Source organism: Fusarium mangiferae, assembly GCF_900044065.1.
Source record: "Fusarium mangiferae strain MRC7560 genome assembly, contig: FMAN_scaffold006, whole genome shotgun sequence".
Lineage (NCBI taxonomy): Eukaryota > Fungi > Ascomycota > Sordariomycetes > Hypocreales > Nectriaceae > Fusarium > Fusarium mangiferae.
The window spans coordinates 282,267-302,022 of NW_024573926.1; the positions used below are offsets into that span (position 1 = coordinate 282,267).

The 19,756-nt window shown below is 49.4% G+C and overlaps 11 protein-coding genes across 11 annotated transcripts; 6 read left to right on the plus strand and 5 right to left on the minus strand.

Annotated features, from left to right (window-relative positions):
- Window positions 1–32: 32 nt before the first annotated feature.
- FMAN_02841 (related to U2 snRNP protein A`) lies at window positions 33–997 on the plus strand (the record flags this gene model as incomplete). Its single annotated transcript, XM_041831583.1, has 5 exons — window positions 33–111; window positions 195–235; window positions 283–543; window positions 595–729; window positions 782–997. 5 exons carry the CDS (start codon window positions 33–35, stop codon window positions 995–997), a joined length of 732 nt encoding a protein of 243 aa, XP_041682132.1.
- Window positions 998–1,265: 268 nt separating this feature from the next.
- On the minus strand, window positions 1,266–1,950 carry FMAN_02842 (uncharacterized protein; the record flags this gene model as incomplete). The annotated part of the gene is made up of 4 exons (XM_041831584.1): window positions 1,266–1,558; window positions 1,610–1,700; window positions 1,750–1,835; window positions 1,887–1,950. The coding sequence occupies 4 exons, from the start codon at window positions 1,948–1,950 to the stop codon at window positions 1,266–1,268; spliced, it is 534 nt and encodes a 177-aa protein (XP_041682133.1).
- Window positions 1,951–2,705: 755 nt separating this feature from the next.
- Window positions 2,706–5,411, plus strand: FMAN_02843 (uncharacterized protein; the record flags this gene model as incomplete). Its single annotated transcript, XM_041831585.1, has 5 exons — window positions 2,706–2,885; window positions 2,928–2,952; window positions 3,004–3,285; window positions 3,345–3,412; window positions 3,459–5,411. The coding sequence occupies 5 exons, from the start codon at window positions 2,706–2,708 to the stop codon at window positions 5,409–5,411; spliced, it is 2,508 nt and encodes an 835-aa protein (XP_041682134.1).
- Window positions 5,412–5,592: 181 nt separating this feature from the next.
- FMAN_02844 (uncharacterized protein) lies at window positions 5,593–6,464 on the minus strand (the record flags this gene model as incomplete). The annotated part of the gene is made up of 4 exons (XM_041831587.1): window positions 5,593–5,925; window positions 5,974–6,009; window positions 6,059–6,155; window positions 6,292–6,464. 4 exons carry the CDS (start codon window positions 6,462–6,464, stop codon window positions 5,593–5,595), a joined length of 639 nt encoding a protein of 212 aa, XP_041682135.1.
- Window positions 6,465–7,135: 671 nt separating this feature from the next.
- On the minus strand, window positions 7,136–7,604 carry FMAN_02845 (putative TFIIA subunit; the record flags this gene model as incomplete). Its single annotated transcript, XM_041831588.1, has 3 exons — window positions 7,136–7,288; window positions 7,349–7,496; window positions 7,558–7,604. 3 exons carry the CDS (start codon window positions 7,602–7,604, stop codon window positions 7,136–7,138), a joined length of 348 nt encoding a protein of 115 aa, XP_041682136.1.
- A 358-nt stretch (window positions 7,605–7,962) lies between these two features.
- Window positions 7,963–8,762, plus strand: FMAN_02846 (putative PPA1-H+-ATPase 23 KD subunit, vacuolar; the record flags this gene model as incomplete). Its single annotated transcript, XM_041831589.1, has 4 exons — window positions 7,963–8,020; window positions 8,102–8,228; window positions 8,286–8,594; window positions 8,651–8,762. 4 exons carry the CDS (start codon window positions 7,963–7,965, stop codon window positions 8,760–8,762), a joined length of 606 nt encoding a protein of 201 aa, XP_041682137.1.
- A 309-nt stretch (window positions 8,763–9,071) lies between these two features.
- On the minus strand, window positions 9,072–11,192 carry FMAN_02847 (putative gephyrin, glycine receptor-tubulin linker protein; the record flags this gene model as incomplete). Its single annotated transcript, XM_041831590.1, has 3 exons — window positions 9,072–10,738; window positions 10,792–10,870; window positions 10,923–11,192. The coding sequence occupies 3 exons, from the start codon at window positions 11,190–11,192 to the stop codon at window positions 9,072–9,074; spliced, it is 2,016 nt and encodes a 671-aa protein (XP_041682138.1).
- A 316-nt stretch (window positions 11,193–11,508) lies between these two features.
- Window positions 11,509–12,093, plus strand: FMAN_02848 (related to POP5 Protein required for processing of tRNAs and rRNAs; the record flags this gene model as incomplete). The annotated part of the gene is made up of 2 exons (XM_041831591.1): window positions 11,509–11,719; window positions 11,771–12,093. 2 exons carry the CDS (start codon window positions 11,509–11,511, stop codon window positions 12,091–12,093), a joined length of 534 nt encoding a protein of 177 aa, XP_041682139.1.
- A 10-nt stretch (window positions 12,094–12,103) lies between these two features.
- FMAN_02849 (putative ATP binding protein) lies at window positions 12,104–13,261 on the minus strand (the record flags this gene model as incomplete). Its single annotated transcript, XM_041831592.1, has 3 exons — window positions 12,104–12,772; window positions 12,819–13,144; window positions 13,198–13,261. The coding sequence occupies 3 exons, from the start codon at window positions 13,259–13,261 to the stop codon at window positions 12,104–12,106; spliced, it is 1,059 nt and encodes a 352-aa protein (XP_041682140.1).
- Window positions 13,262–13,791: 530 nt separating this feature from the next.
- On the plus strand, window positions 13,792–18,558 carry FMAN_02850 (related to serine esterase that deacylates exogenous lysophospholipids; the record flags this gene model as incomplete). Its single annotated transcript, XM_041831593.1, has 3 exons — window positions 13,792–14,048; window positions 14,099–17,016; window positions 17,198–18,558. The coding sequence occupies 3 exons, from the start codon at window positions 13,792–13,794 to the stop codon at window positions 18,556–18,558; spliced, it is 4,536 nt and encodes a 1,511-aa protein (XP_041682141.1).
- Window positions 18,559–19,291: 733 nt separating this feature from the next.
- FMAN_02851 (uncharacterized protein) lies at window positions 19,292–19,621 on the plus strand (the record flags this gene model as incomplete). Its single annotated transcript, XM_041831594.1, has 1 exon — window positions 19,292–19,621. One exon carries the CDS (start codon window positions 19,292–19,294, stop codon window positions 19,619–19,621), a length of 330 nt encoding a protein of 109 aa, XP_041682142.1.
- Between the last annotated feature and the right edge of the window lie 135 nt (window positions 19,622–19,756).

Genomic DNA, 19,756 nt, shown 5'->3' on the forward strand with positions numbered 1-19,756 from the left:
TTTGAACCCGAGGTAAAGGCCCCAAATCCAAGATGCGGCTCACCGCCGACCTCATCCGGGATTCCCTATCCTACCTCAACCCGCTCAAGGAGCGAGAGCTTGATCTTCGAGGTGCGTTTTGAAAAGAGCAGATGCTACATTTTTGATCTCTAGAGAGCGCAGAGTTGATACAATCGTCTTTGCGGCGTGAACAGGCCATCGAATTCCCGCGATTGAGAACTTGGGTGTCGCTGGCGTAAGTTCCAAATTCTCTGCCTTGTTGCTCTGTTGCTAACAGCTTAGCCTCACGATGCCATTGACTTCACAGATAATGACATTCAAGTACTGGGAAACTTTCCCTTGTCGCCTCGCATAACGACCCTTCTCCTCGCACGAAACCGCGTCTCAAGCATTCAGCCCTCTCTGGCTAAGGCCATCCCGAACCTTGCCAACCTGGTGTTATCGTCGAACAACCTGACAGAGCTTGCGGATTTGGATGCGCTGGCGTCATTTCCCCGCTTGACGCACTTGGTACTGTCGGATAACCCCGTTTCCAAGAAGGAGGTCAGTTTGAGACGTGTCGACTAGTGTAGCAATGACTAATGCAAGATGCAGAACTATCGATACTGGGTGCTGTGGAAGTGTCCTTCCGTGCGGTTTCTCGACTTCGAAAAGGTCAAGGAGTCCGAGCGGGAGAAGGCTCGCGAGCTCTTCGGAACTGAAGAAGAGCCAACAGCTCTGGCTTCAAAGGTATGGACACCGCCAATTATGAAATAGTTGCACGACGCTAACAACGACACAGATCCAAGGTATCAAGACCACAACCTTCAACACCTCGACTGACGGCTCGGACGCGCCCTCCAAGCTTTCCCGAATAAAGCTGACAGACGCCGAGAAGAAGCGACTACAGGAGCGCATCAAGAAGGCTACCAGCCTACAGGAGATTATCGCGCTGGAGAAGGAACTGAACGAGGGACGTCTGCCTTCTGGTATTCACGGAGATGCCATGGAGGAATAAATCTTGACAACTATGATGGCTATGTACCACTTGTTTTGGGGGTTGCAGAAAAAACACTATGGATTATTTCGCTTTCGCATTATGGCTATCGCTCCAACCTAAGAAATGAGAGTTGGTGCCAAATATCGAGATTGTCATTTGTTTTGTGATGTACATGATGACGATGATAGACCGCTTTTGTCATCGTTTTCTAATTCAGCAGACTAACGGTCAATCCTGAAAACGCCTCTTTTGCCATGATCCACCCAGCAAGTGAGCAATACTATAACTAGCCAGTCATTGCTACGTCTCCATCCCGATTCGCACCAGAAGCCTGTCTGAACTCCAACTCCAACTGCGAGTTCGGGTCATCCTGTCTATCATGATGAGCTATGGAGTTGCCGTTCACAAGAGGCTTGCCAACGCCGTTGGCTAGGGGAAACTCGAGCTTCTGGTTGGTATTGTCGCCTTGGAGACGTGCCTGCGTGGCCTTGGCCTTGGCCTTGATGTTCTTGTAGGGCACAGTCTTTGGTACCACGTCTTCAAGAAACTCGAGGTTGTCATGGTGTGCAACAGCGCTTGCTATTGAAGTTAGAAGGGGTTGTTGAGCCAAGGATGAGGGAGCTGACTTACCGACATCCTTGTATTGGATGTTCCGACGAGGTTTGCGGTCTAGCTTGGCTTGGGTATGTGATTCTTCCGCAAGATGCTGAACAAACATTTCCTATGTCGTATGAGTATGACGGGGGTGAGAATGGGTAGCAAGCACATACGGCAGCGAGAGTTATCACGAAGGCTGCATTGTTAGAGCACAGACCGATATCTGGGTCTTGTGCGATGATCTTTTTAACTCTAGAGACTATCGCCATGTTAGGTTGGGACTGAAGAGCATGGTCAATAGGTAGCTTACGAGGGAGCTGATTCTGGCCTGTAGGCTCCTTCCGAGGAGGAATAGCAGTGGTGTTGTAAGGCATGGTAGTAGTAGAGACGAAATCGCTAGAAAATGTGAAAAGATTGAGTGAGTCTGAGTGAGTTAGAGAGAGCTAAACAGATGCATCAATGCGTGAGGAGGAGGGCTTTGTATTGGCGAGGGACGAAGGTCAAAGTTGAGTACAGGGGTAAGAGAGTCGTAGGAGTAACCTGAAAATACAAGGCAGGGACAAATAAACACCAGAATGAAGCACACGGTGAATTCAAAGTTGAAAATGACAATTGAATTGCACGACCATCTTGAAAACAGGAAATGTGAGCCGTACCTTGACTACAAGCGAATTCTCCCAGAATTGTATCAGGGGCTGCGATTCGTTTGAGAGTTGGGAGTCGAGAATGAAGGGAATATGAGGGATATGCTTATCAAAGAGAATATCGAAGGTTTTGCATCGACATCAATGGCTGATAAGTCGAGTTGAATGTGAAATTACTGTTCTTGTAAAGCCAAGATACCTACAGTAAACGAAGAATGACATTCACTGATGAGGTCCGAGACGCGATGCTGCAACCACTAAACGCGATACTGTGGCTGAACCCAAAGCCACACATCAGCTGTCAGCATCCCTGTTGGTCACTATGACACTCACCATATAACAACGTTTACGAAAGAAATAGCCTTTACCAAAGAAACAGCCCTCATCTTGGCCTCGCTAGCATTTTCAATCATTCAATCCGATCATCCCGACTTGCGCGACTTCAAAGATAGCGGTTGAGCGACAATGGTCGCCTTGCCTGAACCATGAACGTGCGACAATCATCCTTCAGCTTGGCGCCTCCTGGACCTGGACTTGAAAGACGTCCTTCGGTGGTATCGCGTTTATCCTCCGTCTTTTCGAATGCAGATCAAGAAACAGGGAGTGCATCACGGACAGGGGCTGGGCTTATCGAGGAGGAGATTGCCGAGATTAAGAGATATGAAGTATGTTGTGGGACACTGGATATGCGGCTCTGTGCTAACTAGCTGGACCAGGACTTTACAACAATAGGTATGCGACTCGATCGACTACAATACGGACTTCGGTACTGATATACGGCAGACTGGGTGCAAGATGCGGCGCGAGAGCAAGCTAAGCGTAAGGCGCGAAGAAAGCAAGCGGCCGGCCTCTACGATAAAGGACAACCAGGCTGGCGATATCAGCTGTGGAGGAGTTATGATGCAGCGCAAGCCTGGATCGTGGTAACAATCATTGGTGTTGCTATTGGCTTGAATGCAGCACTACTCAATATCATTACAGAATGGCTCTCCGACGTCAAGATGGGCTACTGCGAGACAGGCTTCTATTTGAATGAGAACTTCTGCTGCTGGGGAGAAGAGAATGGTATGTTGTGTCCAGGCTACCCAGGGTATGTTGACAAGAATGATGCTGATGCCAGACAGGCTGCGATCAGTGGCACAGATGGACTGGCTTCGAACCCTTCAACTATTTCATCTATTTCGTCTTTGCAGTAAGTGCCAAGTCTTCATTCGCACTTGTGTATACTAACGGCATAGACTCTATTTGCTTGTGTTGCGGGCACCCTGGTTAAGTCTTTTGCACCATATGCTGCTGGTTCGGGTATTTCTGAGATCAAGTGCATTATTGCCGGGTTCGTTATGAAAGGCTTCCTTGGATGGTGGACTTTGATCATCAAGTCGGTATGCCTCCCTCTAGCCATCGCCTCTGGTTTGTCTGTTGGAAAAGAAGGCCCAAGTGTACACTACGCCGTGTGTACGGGAAATGTGATCTCTCGACTTTTCGACAAATATAAACGCAACGCTTCTAAGACTAGGGAGTTTCTGAGCGCCTCGGCAGCTGCCGGTGTCGCTGTCGCCTTTGGCAGTCCTATCGGCGGTGTGCTTTTCTCTCTTGAGGAAATGTCGAACCAGTTTCCTCTCAAAACATTATGGCGAAGCTACTTCTGTGCCCTGGTAGCGACAGCTGTTCTCGCTGCCATGAATCCTTTCCGAACGGGCCAACTAGTCATGTTCCAGGTCGAGTATAAGAACGACTGGCACTTCTTCGAGCTGCTATTCTACGTCCTAATTGGTATTTTCGGAGGTCTCTACGGAGCCTTTGTGATCAAGTGGAATTTACGGGTTCAATCATTCAGAAAGAAGTACTTGAAAGAGTATGCAGTTCTTGAAGCGACTTTACTGGCAGCGGGAACTGCTATTATTGCCTACCCCAACGCCTTCTTGAGGATAGACATGACAGAGAGTATGGAGATCCTCTTCTCGGAATGTGGGCGTGGAGAATCGTACCATGGTCTCTGTGAGCCTGACAAAAGATGGTGGAACATAATTTCACTGTTCCTGGCGACGTTCCTAAGACTTTTCCTGGTTATACTATCCTATGGATGCAAGGTCCCCGCCGGTATCTTCGTTCCGTCAATGGCAATTGGAGCGTCCTTCGGAAGAACAATTGGAATCCTTGTTCAAGCTATTCACGAAGCAAACCCCACCAGCGTCTTCTTTTCCGCATGTAAACCTGACGAGCCTTGCATCACACCAGGTACATATGCCCTACTAGGAGCCGCTGCCGCACTCAGTGGCATCATGCACATCACCATATCTGTGGTGGTTATCATGTTTGAGCTCACAGGTGCTCTGAACTATATTCTCCCCACCATGATCGTCGTTGGAGTCACCAAAGCTGTCAGCGAATTGTTTGGCAAGGGAGGCATCGCAGACAGAATGATATGGTTCAGTGGAATGCCATTCCTCGACAGTAAAGAGGAGCACAATTTCGGGGTTCCCGTCTCAGCTGTCATGAGAACTTCGGTTGTCTCGATGCCCGTCCATGGGCTTACCTTGGGCGAGGTCCAGAGCCTCCTCGCTGATGATCGATACCAAGGCTTCCCCGTGGTGGAAGATAAACACACCAAGGTACTTGTTGGTTATATCGGCAGAACGGAGTTGCGATATGCCATTGATAAGATGAGTCGAACCTCACCGTTATCAGAGACTGCAAAATGCACATTTGCACCATCGTCGGCAAATCTGTCCAGTACATCGCTCAACAACATCCATAGCGACTCATCTCACCCTTCAACTCTCGACTTTAGCCGATATGTTGATGCAACACCCGTCACGGCTCACCCGAGACTACCCCTCGAGACTGTCATGGAGCTGTTTCAAAAGATCGGACCTCGAGTAATATTGATTGAATATCATGGCAAGCTCACTGGTCTCGTAACCGTCAAAGACTGTTTGAAATACCAATTCAAGGTCGAAGCCGCCGAGAACCCCAAGGATGATCATCGTATCGAAGAGGGGCAAGAGCAACTTTGGAACCTTTTCCAAAGAGCCGGTAATTGGTTCTCTGGCCGAGTTTCAAGATACTCAGGAGGCCGGATTCGCCTGACAAGCACGTCTGGTGGTGAGCGGCCACTGGGGAGAGGGCAAATATTAGACGGTGACGAGGAGGTGCTCGATGAGGGTGTCGAGCTGGAGAGTCGGCGGTAATTGTATGACCATGTTGATTGTCACATTTTATTATCTGTTCCCATAGAGACGTGCATGATAAGCTGGTGTTCGGGATTGAATCTATTTTTTTCTAACTCAGGCTAAATGTCTCAATTCTATCAAAGATCCAACATGTCTCTCGTGGCATTCTGCACCGCGACTGTGTGACTAGCCAGCCTGTCTATCGTGTTCTCTCATCCGACTCTCTGCCCAAATCAATAACATCCTCATCGTCATCCCGCTGTGCTCCATCATCTTCAGTCGGCAAAGGAACATAACTTGGCCCCTCAGCAGCTGCCGCAGCACCAGTGTCTTTAGTCTCGTCCTTCCGTCCCACGATGACATTGCCTGCGACAAGAAGCGCAGCACCAGCCCACCACAGAGGAGGGAGGGCTTCTGAGAAGATCAAGGCACCTAGGACAGCGGTAACCATGAAGTTCGTGGATGTATTCATGATGGAGACTTGAGTTGTGGACGTACCACGGGCAAGAGCTTGAGTAAACAGCGTCCACATCTGAAGCATATGAGTGAGTGGTCAGAGGTTCGACTAGAAGTCACTTACAACGCCATTGAATGTCAAATTGAGGACAAAGAATATCTGAAAGATTTAGTTGTGAGTCGAGTAAGCGCAGAAGAGATCAACTTACGCCTCGAACGAGATATTCGACTACATGCTCATGAGCGGATAGGCCGATCAGTTTCGCAATGCTGTCGGAAAGGTTGGTGGTGAGTTGTGTAGTTGTCCTGAGTAAATTAGCATACCATAATCTTTTAAGCTACCTCTTTCTAGACTGAAGTTTCTATGGTGCGATCTGCACTATACATTTGGAATAGCCTCTACATAATCGTCACTGTAAGAGAAATATGTCCTTGTACTTACAACTTTGCAAAAACTCCATTGAAAGCAGCACAAGCACCACTAGCAACCGCAAAGAACATCCATTGCGACCGCAGGCTCCAATTACTTGGTGACGGCATCTCAGGGGATGGTTGTTTCTGTAAAGGCGAAGAAGAAGGAGGTCCAGCTTCTGGCTTCTGACGTTTACGGAGCATGGTCGTCGGATTCTTCGGAGGTCTTAGGTTGGTGAGAATGGAGGGCCCCTGATGATGATGGATTGACTTGGCGTCCTTGTTAGAGGCTGAGAAGTGGTCTTTTAGTGGGGGACCACCTGTCTTAGGCAGAGTCGCCCCTGGTTAGAGACGTTTTAAGAAGCCAGCCTAGGTAGGTAGAGGAGGAAACAAAACTCGGGACTTTGACCCTAAATGACAAAAAGATTTAGAAATTTAGGTAATTTAGTATAAATTTAGGGGAGGTTTAGTGGAGTTTTTACTGAGTTTATTCTTAACACCTTATATCATGGCCCGATATTTTTCTTGCTCCCTGAGGGGCTGGCTTCACCACCAGAATCCGGGGAAGTGAATTTATGGACGTCATGTTGCTGTTATCTCGCGACCTATTGAGTAACATAGGTTCCAAATAAAGCAATGTAATATCATTCTTGACTGAACTTCTGTTGACTGTGCATAAAACCCAGTCTAGTCTCCTAGCACTGAGTCTAGTGCTTAACTTCTTGCCCACGATAAATCAATGTCCTGTAACTGTAAAGAGCCAGGTTCCAAACGCCGCCCAATGCTGAAAAGCAGAATTTCGGTAGTTTCCCAATCTGTAAAAGTTGCAAATCTCTTTCTTCGTGTTCGATCGTGCGCATTCATGAGTCGTTGACTTATTGTCCCTCGCCAGGCTTCTTGGCGTTGCAGCTAACAATCTTGACCTTGTTCGCCGTGACGGATTGACTCCCATTGTCCATTTTAAAGGTTACATTCTTGATCAAAAAGGTCCAGACTTCGTCGCAGAATCGGTAGGTGTCAAGGCTTCCCTGTAAAAGAGGTGGTTAGTTCTGGAAGTACGTGCGCCGAGCTCGGAGGTATTCGCCCACCTTGAACTGAAGTCTAGCCTTAACGTTCTTCTGAAGAGCCTCGGTGATTGCCTGATCAAAATTGCTCAGAATCTTCATAGCAAGCTGGGGGTTGATGCGCTCGTCGCTGATGAGATCATCAAGGGTATCTGTCAAAGCGAGACCAATGCTGCAGTGATCCATGTTAGTCAGGCTGTCGCATAGCAGCGCATAGCAATATGGCGCAGTACCTGCTTCGACGGTACAGCTCATAGAAAGATTGCGCTCCGGTAGCCATGGTTTCGGGTTTGAAGTTCGGGCGCGAAAAGAAGGCGGTCGTTAAATTTCTATTTTTGGTTTTGGGTGGTTGATAGTTTGTCAAGGGCAAGGTTGATGAGATGCATCTGCCTCGAGGGATGTACAAAGCGGGAATGACTAAGCCGCCACAAACCACCAGTCAGCCTCGCATCATGTGACGTCGGTCCCAGTTATTCCAGTCCAGGTGCCTGCGTCCTGGACACGCATCGCAGCTTCAAGGTACCTTGAAACAGGAGCTCCTTCAAGCTCAGAATAAGCCACTTCATCCGACCCAACGCTCACCATCGCCAACACATCAACCCCTGGATCGTCGAGATAACAACTCGAATACCGTCGCAATGAGTCTGTACTATGGAGTGGGCGGCATTGGGTCGTTCTTGACTATCGTTGGAGCTTGTACGCGAAACCCGTTCCCTATAGGCGTTGATACCCGGAGGCTTCATTGTGCTTGTTACTGACTATGATGTTGTCGTGCAGACATGCTCTTCACCGGAAGTGGCGAGTCCTTCGATATCGGCGGTTTTCTCGAATCAGTTTCGCCTTATACATGGGCGACGCTAGGAATCGCGCTTTGTATCGGTCTCTCTGTCGTCGGCGCTGCATGGTGCGTATACCCTCAACCAACAGTCCTTATAGCACAGCTCTGACACATTGGTTTCAGGGGCATCTTCATTACCGGCTCGTCGATTCTCGGAGGTGGTGTTAAGGCCCCTCGTATCCGAACCAAGAACTTGATTTCCATTATCTTCTGTGAAGTTGTCGCCATTTACGGCGTCATCATGGCTATTGTCTTCTCGCAAAAAGTCGAGAACGTCTCTGGAGCCGAGCTCTACTCCGCCAACTCCTACTACACTGGATATGCCCTCTTCTGGTCTGGTATTACCGTCGGCATGTGCAACCTTGTCTGCGGTGTTGCCGTTGGAATTAACGGTAGCGGTGCTGCTCTGGCCGATGCTGCTGATCCTTCACTGTACGTCATATATCTAGAATCATCATAACTTAGACCAACTACTTATACGCCTCTAGCTTCGTCAAGATTCTTGTCATCGAAATTTTCAGCTCAGTGCTTGGCTTGTTCGGTCTTATCATTGGTCTTCTAGTCTCTAGCAAGGCCCCTGCCTTCGGCGAGAAGAAATAAGCCAGTCACCTATCCATTACCTTAGACGACATCATCAAGTCCGGCGGGTTTACCGACGGCACCACCTTGTGTGTTCAAAAGAGACGGAGCGCGTGCATGCATTGCGCCAATAATATTTGGTCAGGCGTTTGGAAGATTGGCTTGGTGGGACGTATTTTTGCTGTACCTGTACCAGTACCAGTATCATATGGAGGTGGAAGTGTACATCACGATGAGATTTGAATTACATGTTACTAAAGATTTTGATTTTATGCAGGCATGTGCATTGTATGTCTGGTCGCGACTCATTACTGGGACTTGAACCAAATTCTAAGCAGCCTGCACAGCGCTCAATAGCAAAACCTCAACCTTTGACCCCTTCTCCAGTTTCCCTTTCCCACTGGGCAAAATGACCAAGGCGTTAGCTGACCTCAAGCTTCCGACCTTTGAGCTGCGTTGTCCTCCAGTACTTGTAGCTGAGAGCAGCCCATCCTTGCCAACTGTGACCACAGCTCGATGATACTCGGGTCTAGGGTCCAAGGGGAAATCGTGCGAGATGACTGCAGGTACTCTTGGGAGGCCTTTAGTCGAGGCGCCAGACAGCTTGTGCAGTGAAGGGAGCACAAACAAATGGAAAGTAACCAGAGCCGACGCTGGGTTGCCGGGAAGTGAGAAGATGGTCTTGGTAACACGTTGGCCCGAGTTGTCCTTGACAGGAACTGTGGCAAAGGTGGTTGGTTTTCCAGGCTTCATAGCAACACGCCCAAAGTGAATAGTGCCGCCCAGAGAACGCTCAATCGTTGGTTTGAGAAGATCGAGCTCGCCCATGGAGACACCACCGGTGGTGATGAGAAGATCTGCACGTCTGAGTCCATCACGGAGAGTCTCCTCCAAAGTGCCGGGCTTGTCACTAGCAATGCCAAGATCGATAACTTCATAACCCCATTCCCTCGCTGCGGACATGAGAGTAATTCGATTGGTGTCACGGACTTCGCCAAGTTTTAGATCGCCCGGGCGGTTGTACTCGACAATCTCATCGCCAGTAGATAGTACGGCTACCACAGGACGACGGTAAACCTTTGCTTCTGATACTCCCACAGAAGCGAGAAGACCGATCTCACCGCCCACACCGCTGATAGTCTCTCCCTTGTTGAGGATAACTGTGCCTTGTTTGACATCACTACCAACTTCGCGGATGTTCTCACCCTCCTTTACTCCATCGACTTGAATTTCGACTTCTTTCTCCTCCTTGCCATCATCCGACATTGTTTTGAGGACAGTATCCTCAACCATAACAACAGTCGTGGCACCAGGAGGCAGAGGGGCTCCTGTGGTGATTCTAGCCAGTTCTCCCTCGTTCAGAGCCCCGATCTCACCAGGTGAAGCATGAGAGATGGCGGTTACCGGGAAATCGCCCTTTAGCTGGCCATCCTTAGGGGCCACAACTGCGTAGCCATCCACAATACTGGCGCGGAATGCCGGAACATTCTCTCTGGCCTTGACATCCTCGGCCAGAACTGAGTTGATGATGGACTGATTGACTGGTGCTGAGATAACCTCCGGTTCAGGGGTATGCTCTTCGATCAATGACAGGGCTTCTTCGACTGGCAGCATGGGGTAGGGCGATTCTCGGTATCTGCGAGAAGGTCCAAGTGCAGGATCATTAGATAGAGTAGTTCCGGGCTTTGTGTGTCTCACGAGATTCCCATGCCCGTGACCGTGACCATGACCATGACCATGGCCGTGGTGATGATGACCGCATCCACTGGCAGCTGTAGACTGGGCACCTCCACCTGTGAGGCCTGCTTCAGCTTCCAGTTTCTTAATTCCGCCAGAGTGAATAGCTCTGGAATTACCACCTGCAGCCTGGATACAGGCATGGGGTATTGTCTTGACGATGGCTTGGAGGTTCTCCTTGGCGCCTTTGGGTGAACCAGGCAAGGTCACAATGATGGACGAGTTGCGGACTCCTGCTACTGGACGTGACATCATTGCAACTAACAATTTTGTTAGGACTCTCTGATACGATATTGGAAGCGATATCACTTACAGGGTGTGACTGTGAGAGACGCTGCTAACATGCCATGAACGAGGCCTGGGGCCTGCTTATGAAGTAAGGGAGTGACTGCCTAAATACGATTAGCCCTCAATGGCTCATAGATATCTCTATTGAATACTTACTTCTGGAGTAGAGTCTCCAGTAGCAAAACCAGTTCCGCCAGTTGTCACAACGAGGTTGACACTATCAGGGCCGTCGGTCCAGGTAGTTATTTGTCGTTGGATAGCAAGCACATCATCCGAGACAATCTTTGTATCGTGAATTTCCCACTTCCCATCACCTTCATCTTTTAGTACTTGGGTGAGTATAGGGCCTGAAGCGTCAGCGGAAGCGTCCTTGGCTGCTGTGGTCGAGACGATAAGAAGCGCCGCTTTCAAGGGACTGGCAGCCATGGTTTTTACGCGAAATGAGTAACAATCTCAGAAGAACACCGTTGCATAGAATAAAAATACCAGTACCTGTGTATAGTTGTCAAAAGTATAGCTTCTACAGGGAGTTGAGTTCGTCAACTGGTGACGGCGGGGAAGCTCCCTCGTCTACGGCCCCGCTGGACCGCCCCGGTCTTGGTGGGGCAGACCCCGAAGCCGCTACAGTAAACTTCCTCGGAGATACAAGTCGACTTCTTCAGTCACAAGCATTGGTTCAACTTTTATTCGCCAACATCTACAACATCATCATCATTCGATCTTTCACCGCCGCTTCCTCAAAATGGTGCGCATAAAGGAAAGGTATCTCCTTGTCAACATTGTTTACCTGCCAGACCCTGCAAAGGCTGCAAAATCAGATTTGCCAGACTTTGTTCTTAACCATCAACCAACCATCGAAAAGCTCACTCCTGGTGCACTTATCAGGGGCATCAGAGCCGAAGTCGCGTCACTTTATGGCGATTGCGGATCTGGAGCTTTAATGAGCTGCTCAGGTGAGTAGTGGATGGTAAAATTGAACCGATTCGCATTCCTGACATGTCTAGTAAAATACTTGTCCCTGGCAACCTCAACTTTCATCTTACGATGTTCAAGGGCTCACTATCAAATGCTCTGGTCGACATTGACCTTTATGGATCACGTTCCCGTCAAAGACGGAAGGCCGTGTATATTCCGCGTAGTACGCGTCAGTGGGACAATCCGCAAAGCTGAGGAAGAAGCTATTCGTCAGGCCAAGAGACTCATCCTTGCCGCAAAGGAAGATACGGACTCCCAGTCTTCTCTCAGCCTTTCACTACGTAATCAGGACGAAATGGTTCTGGACGTCAACGACGCGTCGAGTGATGAAGAAATGGATGACGAGGACTGATGAACGGGTATCATTTTTTTCTAACTACCTTGATCCCACTGTCCTTTGGAACTGTCATATCTCCAAAGTCGGGATCCATTCCACCCGCTGGAGCAAATGGTTCACTTTGGTCCAGCTCCATGGCCTGTTCTTCTTGGATGCGAGCCAGCTCCTCCTCTGCCTCGCGCTCCATTTGGTCGTATTCCGCCTTTTGATCAATCCAGCGCTCCTGGATATCCTGCACCTCTAGCATGGACGACTCACTCCTCATGGCGACCGCCCACACTGTGTCATTGGCACCTTCAGCACCGCCAAAGACGTATCCACCGGCACGATCAATGACACGAAGAATGTGCATCATGCTTTTCTTGTTTTCGACGGCCAGGACCTCATAACGCACCAGACCGTAACTCTCGATCAGATTTGCGATAGCCTCGTTCAGCTTGCCAAACTTTTCGCTCCTCAAAGCCGGCGATTCTGATTCGAGATGGGGCGTTAAATATGTCAGGTCGTCTACGTCTGTATAATAGTCGAGGTTGAACGGGAGCTCGTCATACTCGGAGACTTTGTCGATCTTTGAGAGGATGTTTATATGCGGCATGTCCATTTGGATCATGGCTCGGAGGGAAAGGAGGACGTTCGATACGTATAGCGAGGGTTGCGTTAGGCAGAAAGAATCCGAGAGGTGGACGCAGACAAGCTATGCACGGTCAGTCGCTGTGTTTGCATACAGGGAATCTACCAACCCTGTATCCAATCTTCTGAAGTTTGTAGAAGATATTCCGTAGGGAATTGTGATGTGTGTATAGTTCCACCTGTCCCGGGCAGTCGAAAAGAACGTAATCTTCACTGAATTCTTTCAGTCCCTCTTCCAGCCACTCGAAGTTATGTTCCAATTCTTCAAGGGCATATAAAATGCCACCATTAGGTCCCAGCTTGTCATCTTTCATAATTTCTTCGAGTTTAACTAGGTTGCGAATGTCGAGTGCCGCAGGGTAGTTTGTATGGTCATTGGCAGGATCGAGATTTACGACCGAACAGGCTCGCCCGATGGCGCCGAGGAACTGGTGCACTATTATCGGTCAGTCTACAGATACAGAAGATTCACTATCGTGAAAAACTTACTGCCATCACAGTAGGTACTCTTTCCAGAGCCTGGGCTGCCGACAACGAGTTGCGCAAAGGGCATCTGAAAGACTATCGTAGGGTGCCGAGCTCAAGAGCGCATGGTCATGTGGGATGTGGCAGCTTGGCACGAGACAAAACAGGCTTCTACCGTCTGTTTTCACCGAATAAATCGATTTGGGGATCGCGATCGTTATAACGAGAAAAGAATAACTTAGGTGGTGATGGCTTATCCAAGCAGATGCACAAGTGACGGCACCAACGGGTAGCCCCTCCACTACCTGCCCACGCGGAACAAATTCAGCGGCTCACCCACCGTCTCTCAGTGGTGTGGGGCCTGAACCGGCCAATCCTCGGCACCTGAGCTCCCCTGTAGCTCCGCACCCGATCACAAGCTAAAAGCTTGCACGCGCAGAAGCAGCCACGCTCTTTTTTCCTTTCCCATGTTCATAAAACCTCTACCTCCAATTTTCTCCCTTGCTCCAAAATTCTCCCTCCGCTTCCACGCGGCTCTTTTTTCTACAGGATGCTACGGTATGATGCGCAGCAGCCTCATAACCAGCCATGGCATCTGATCCGTCAAATGCCGCCCAAATGGCCGGCGACGTCGCTGAGACTGTCGCCTATGCCCTCAGCAGCTCCTCTCCCTCTATCGTGAGCACCATGCCTGCTGTCACCGCCCATGAGCCTTACACATGGTTTGGCCTCTTTGGGTGGCTGATATGGTTTCTTCTTCACATCACTTCCACAATTCTATATTGGGTCATTCGAATTGCGACCATCAATGTCCCTTCTTTTCTATTCCACTTGTTCTCTACAAGCTGGACTGTCACGATGAACGCTACTACACTGTATGTTGTCCAATAGTCTCTTCCGCTTCGTTACGCTAATATTCCTATAGCATGTTTATCATGGCAGCGGTCGTGTCGGCCGTCAGTTGGGTTGTCAGGTATCGCATCCTGAACATGTACTCTCGTCTGCCACCAGAGCCACAGCGCAAAGAGCCGGACATCGATCTCTTTCCAGACACCCACGAAGGTGGCACCAAGTCTGGGCTGGCAAACTACCTAGATGAGTTCTTGAGTGCTATCAAGATCTTCGGTTACCTGGAACGGCCCGTCTTCCATGAGTTGACTCGAAGCATGCAAACGAGGAAGCTCATTGCTGGTGAGACCATCAACCTCGAAGAAGAAAAAGGCTTCTGTATCGTCGTCGATGGTCTGGTAGAGATCTTTGTTAAGTCAAACCGGAGCCCCCGCGCCGCAGCAGCCTCTAGGGGACATCTTGACTTGGACTCTTCAGATGAGGACGATATCGCCCCTGGTCAACAGACATACCAGCTTCTTACAGAAGTTCGGAATGGTGCACCTATGTCATCTTTGTTCTCCATCATGTCTTTGTTTACCGAGGATGTTAGGCTACGGCCTAATGATGATCAGGAGGACTCTTCTTTGCATCCTGCCCAAAGCAGCGGGCTTAGACACCCGACCTTCGAGAAGCCTCATCTTCGACGTGTTCCTTCAGACGTCAACATGTCCATACCGGGCACACCTCAGTCCCGGAATGATATGGAGGCGGATGAGAAGAAACCCGAAGGTCTTGGTGTTTCTGGCTTGGAAACCGATCAGGGTGCGATTCCTGCCATGTCACTAGATGGCGATACACCTCCACCTACTCGGCCGCCCTTGCCAACAAGGGCAACATCTGGCTCGGCTCACCCAGACATTATTGCTCGTGCTACGGTTGATACAACAATTGCCATTATCCCAGCGAGTGCATTTAGAAGACTCATCAAAATCTACCCAAAAGCAACCGCACACATTGTCCATGTTATTCTCTCAAGATTTCAAAGAGTCACGCTTGCGCAGGCATTCAACTATCTTGGCTTGACTAGCGAAGTACTGCAGACAGAGAAGAGCATGATCAAGTATACAGTATGCCAGCTCCCCAATATTCTGCGAGGTGATGCTCTAGAACGTCTCAAGGAGAAGTTCAAGCGCGAGAGGGAACGTGCAGACGAGGATGATGACACGAAGGGTATTGCACTGCACAACTCGGCCTCAACTCATCGGCGAAGGTCAAGTACAACTCTTCGGAAAGAGGCTATGCTGCAATCAATGACCAAACTGCGGACGACTTCGGTTGTCACAAGCACCATTGCACCACCTCGCGAAAGAACTTCTCCCCACACTCCGAGCCCTGGAGACCTGCTGTCTAATATTCAGTTAGCTCGAGGGACTTCGCGTATCTCACCGGCGGATCAACGATCCGTTTCGGGGGTCTCGATGAGACACCAGGGCGCGAATCCAAAGGATGATAGGTTTTTCAATGATCCCTTTGATTCGAGGAGGCTTGGTCGCATGACGATGGATCCGCGAGAAACTGTGGATGAAGACAATCTCTTCCGTGCTTCTATTTTGGAGTGCATGTTTAAGTCACTTGGGCTTGATGCCAATGGAAGTGCATCCCGCGAGCCTGAGTCCATGGAAGGCTCTCCCAGACTGGTGTCGTTCGACCATCGGCGATCAAAGTTTTACAGCCAAAACAACGCATTCGGTTTCATGCCTCCTTACGATGGCTCTGTTGACGGCGAGACTGAGTCGGTGACTTCCGGAGGAACCGCTTTACATGCTCCGGTGAGCGCTCAGGGTCTTGCGAGCGACATGAAGGATGAGGTTGAGATCGTCTTCTTCCCCAAAGGCTCTGTTCTCGTAGAGCAAGGAGAACGAAACCCTGGCTTGTACTATGTCGTCGATGGGTTTTTAGACATTGGTACGACTGGTGATGCAGATGCTCACAACATCTTACAATCTAACGGATTTGGTTCATCTCAACCAGCTCCTTCATCCCCAGATGCTTCTGAAATGGGTTCTTTCCCCAATCTGGCTCGGACCGAAGCTGCAAGAGATCAGGCCGAGACGCAACAAGCGACATCGAAGAAGTCCCGTCGCAGCATTGCCTTGGTCAAACCGGGTGGGCTGGCTGGTTACATCGGAAGTGTGTCTTCATACCGGTCTTTCATCGATGTTGTTGCAAAGACGGATGTCTATGTAGGCTTCCTGCCTCGTGCTTCGCTGGAGCGGATTGTTGACCGCTATCCGATTGTTCTTCTCACAATGGCCAAGAGGCTGACCAACATCTTGCCCCGCCTGATTCTACATATTGACTTTGCTCTGGAATGGGTTCAAGTCAATGCAGGGCAGGTGCTATTTCACGAAGGTGATGAAAGTGAGGCGATTTATATCGTTCTCAACGGTCGCCTTCGTCTGGTCCAGGAGCGAAAGGGCGGCAGTGGCGGCGTAACGGCTCTGGCCGAATACGGACAAGGTGACAGTGTCGGTGAGCTAGAGGTGCTTACAGAAACTGCTCGCCCAGGGACTCTGCATGCTATTCGAGATACGGAGTTGGTGAAATTCCCCCGAACACTCTTCAACAGCTTGGCACAAGAGCATCCGAATATCACCATCAAAATTTCGAAGATTATTGCATCACGGATGAGGGCAATCGTTGACGAGACTTCCAAGTTCTCGTACAAAGATGCTAGCACCAATCCAAAAACTCTGATGCGCAAGTCCAATATGAATCTACGAACTGTTGCAATTTTGCCTGTTACCGCGGGTGTACCTGTTGTTGAGTTTGGAAACCGACTCATGAATGCCCTGGCGCAAGTTGGCCCAGCTAATGGGGCCACGTCCCTCAACCAGGCCGCCATTCTTAACCACCTCGGCAAGCATGCTTTCAACAAGATGGGAAAGCTCAGGCTTTCTCAATATCTTGCTGATCTGGAAGAGAAGTATGGCCTGGTTGTCTATGTTGCAGGTAAGCAATACCGTGTTTGCTTTCTTCAGCCATTCCTTTTATGATGATAATATCACACATAGACTCCAGAGGCAAAGCCGATGTTGGTTCTATTAACTCTAATTTTTTCCTGACTTATTCCCGTTACAACTTTCTTTCTGGACTTTCGGACGAGAGCCTCGAGCTAACATGTTGGCCCTAGATACGAACGTCAACTCGCCGTGGACACAGACTTGTATCACGCAAGCTGACAGCATCCTTTTGGTGGGTCTTGCAGAAGGATCACCAGCTATTGGTGAATACGAACGCTTTATGCTTGGCATGAAATCTACCGCTAGAAAAGTTTTGGTTTTACTTCATGCTGAGCGTTATTCACGGCCTGGGCTGACTCGGGCTTGGCTGCAAAACCGTATGTGGATCAACGGTGGCCACTGTCATGTGCAAATGGCTTTCAGAACAAACGAGATGCCAGTCCATGCCCCCAAGAAACTTGGTCAAGCACTTAAAGAACGTGTTCAGGTCTTACAGGCTGAAATTCAAAAATACACGTCTCGCAAGGTGCATCACACGCCGTACTACTCACCCGATTCTCCTTACAAGGGCGATTTTCATCGCCTGGCACGACGACTATGTGGTAAATCCATTGGACTTGTTCTTGGCGGAGGCGGTGCTCGAGGCATCACTCAAATTGGTATCATCCGAGCTATGGAAGAAGCCGGAATTCCTATTGATCTCGTTGGAGGAACTTCGATCGGTGCTTTTGTTGGCGCTCTGTACGCCAGACATGCTGATGTCGTGCCGATGTTTGGATTTGCCAAGAAATTTGCAGGGCGAATGGCCAGTTTATGGCGGTTTGCTCTTGATCTGACGTATCCCTCCGCATCTTACACCACAGGACACGAATTCAACCGTGGTATCTTCAAGGCTTTAGGCGACACGCAGATGGAAGATTTCTGGCTCGAATATTACTGCAACACAACCAATATCAGTAAGAGTCGAGCCGAGTTCCACACCAGTGGGTACGCATGGAGATATATCAGAGCGTCCATGTCCCTTGCGGGGCTACTCCCACCTCTGTGCGATGAGGGCAGTATGCTACTGGATGGCGGTTACATTGACAATTTGACCGTGTCTCACATGAAGGGTCTCGGAGTTGACATAATTTTTGCCATTGATGTAGGTGCTTTGGACGATGACACGCCGCAGACGTATGGTGATTCACTTTCTGGTGCATGGGCTTTTGTGAACCGATGGAATCCATTCTCGTCTCACCCGAACCCGCCAACTCTTGCGGAGATTCAAGGACGACTGGCATACGTGTCGAGTGTTGATGCTTTGGAACGTGCAAAAACGATGGCTGGATGCATTTACATGCGTCCACCAATCGATGACTATGGGACTCTTGACTTCCACAAATTCGATGAATTGTACCAACTGGGATACAAGTATGGGCAGGAGTTTTTTAACAAGATGAAAGAGCAAGGAGTCTTGCCTTTAGTAGAAGAGACGGAGGCCAAGAAGGCGTTGAGACGTACAATGGCACCAAGACGAGCGAGCATCTAATGGATCATGTTCACTTAGACTTGATGAGCGTTTACAGTATTCAGCATTCTGCTAGAGTAGAGGCGTCTATTCTTAGACTACGGAGCTCGATCTAGACAATTATTTATGCTACTATTGAATCATCTGATGGGGCCTTGGTACTGCAATATTACGTGAAGATGCATTCTCCCGATGAGAAATTGCTTTGTGGGTGCTGAAAGTGAGGAGAAATGACGATATTGGTGACATCATTTCGGGCCAGGTCCTTCAATTGGGCCCTGGCACGTCAAAATGCCAACCCCAGGGGCACGTCACCCCCGACTATGATCCTTGTCAAAGTTAAGCTTGACTTGAGAATTAAGCAATGACATTCGATCCTTAATGCTTAAGTGGCCCCGGAGATGCAGGCCGGCAGTAGTGGCGGAGGAGGTCTCTAACGGTTGGGTAAGGGTCTCTAGATTCCATGGGGGCTTGAAGTTTATAACCGTGCAATCTGCGCTTTTTCGTATATCTTGAGTTTACGTGGATGGCATCCTGATACTTTACAAACGCAATACGACGGACCACTTCAACTCCCTTGATAGTCACTAGGGAGAGACACATACGACATATGTCTGGAACTTACTCTGAGAGCATCTTGCCGACCATTTGAGTAGGGCTCAAGTTCTACCCCATCCTTGGTTTTATCATCAAGCAAGCCACCACAATATCACACAACAATCAACTTGCTACACCACATATAATCACCACAACTATGGGAAGAAGAGACACATATTCAGAGCCTCCCCGGAGCCATCGACAATCCCGTCGCCAGCCTCCACCCCGCCGCGGCCCTCCTGTCAAACAGAGCGAATCCGGCTTCGACTGGACACCGGGCATTGTCCTCGCCCTCCTTGGCGCCTTTACATGGCTCAGCCACGATTTTGATAGCTACAAGAAGAAGCACGAGCACTGTGATGATCGAAGGGGAAGTCGAAGTCGCGATAGTGAGAGGGGAAGGCGAAGGTACCGATCGAGTAGTCGGTTTCCAGATGACGACTATGATGATTATGACTATCGGAATGGTCGGGGCTATAGTCGGTAAAGGAGGGTGAATAGTTATGATAATGAGCACACGATTATGAAATGGGGGGTTTGAGGAGACGAGCATAGGAGGCATAAAGGTTGCATTTGGATGTCATTGTAACATTCTTAAAACGGTTACTTCAAGGTCAAGAGC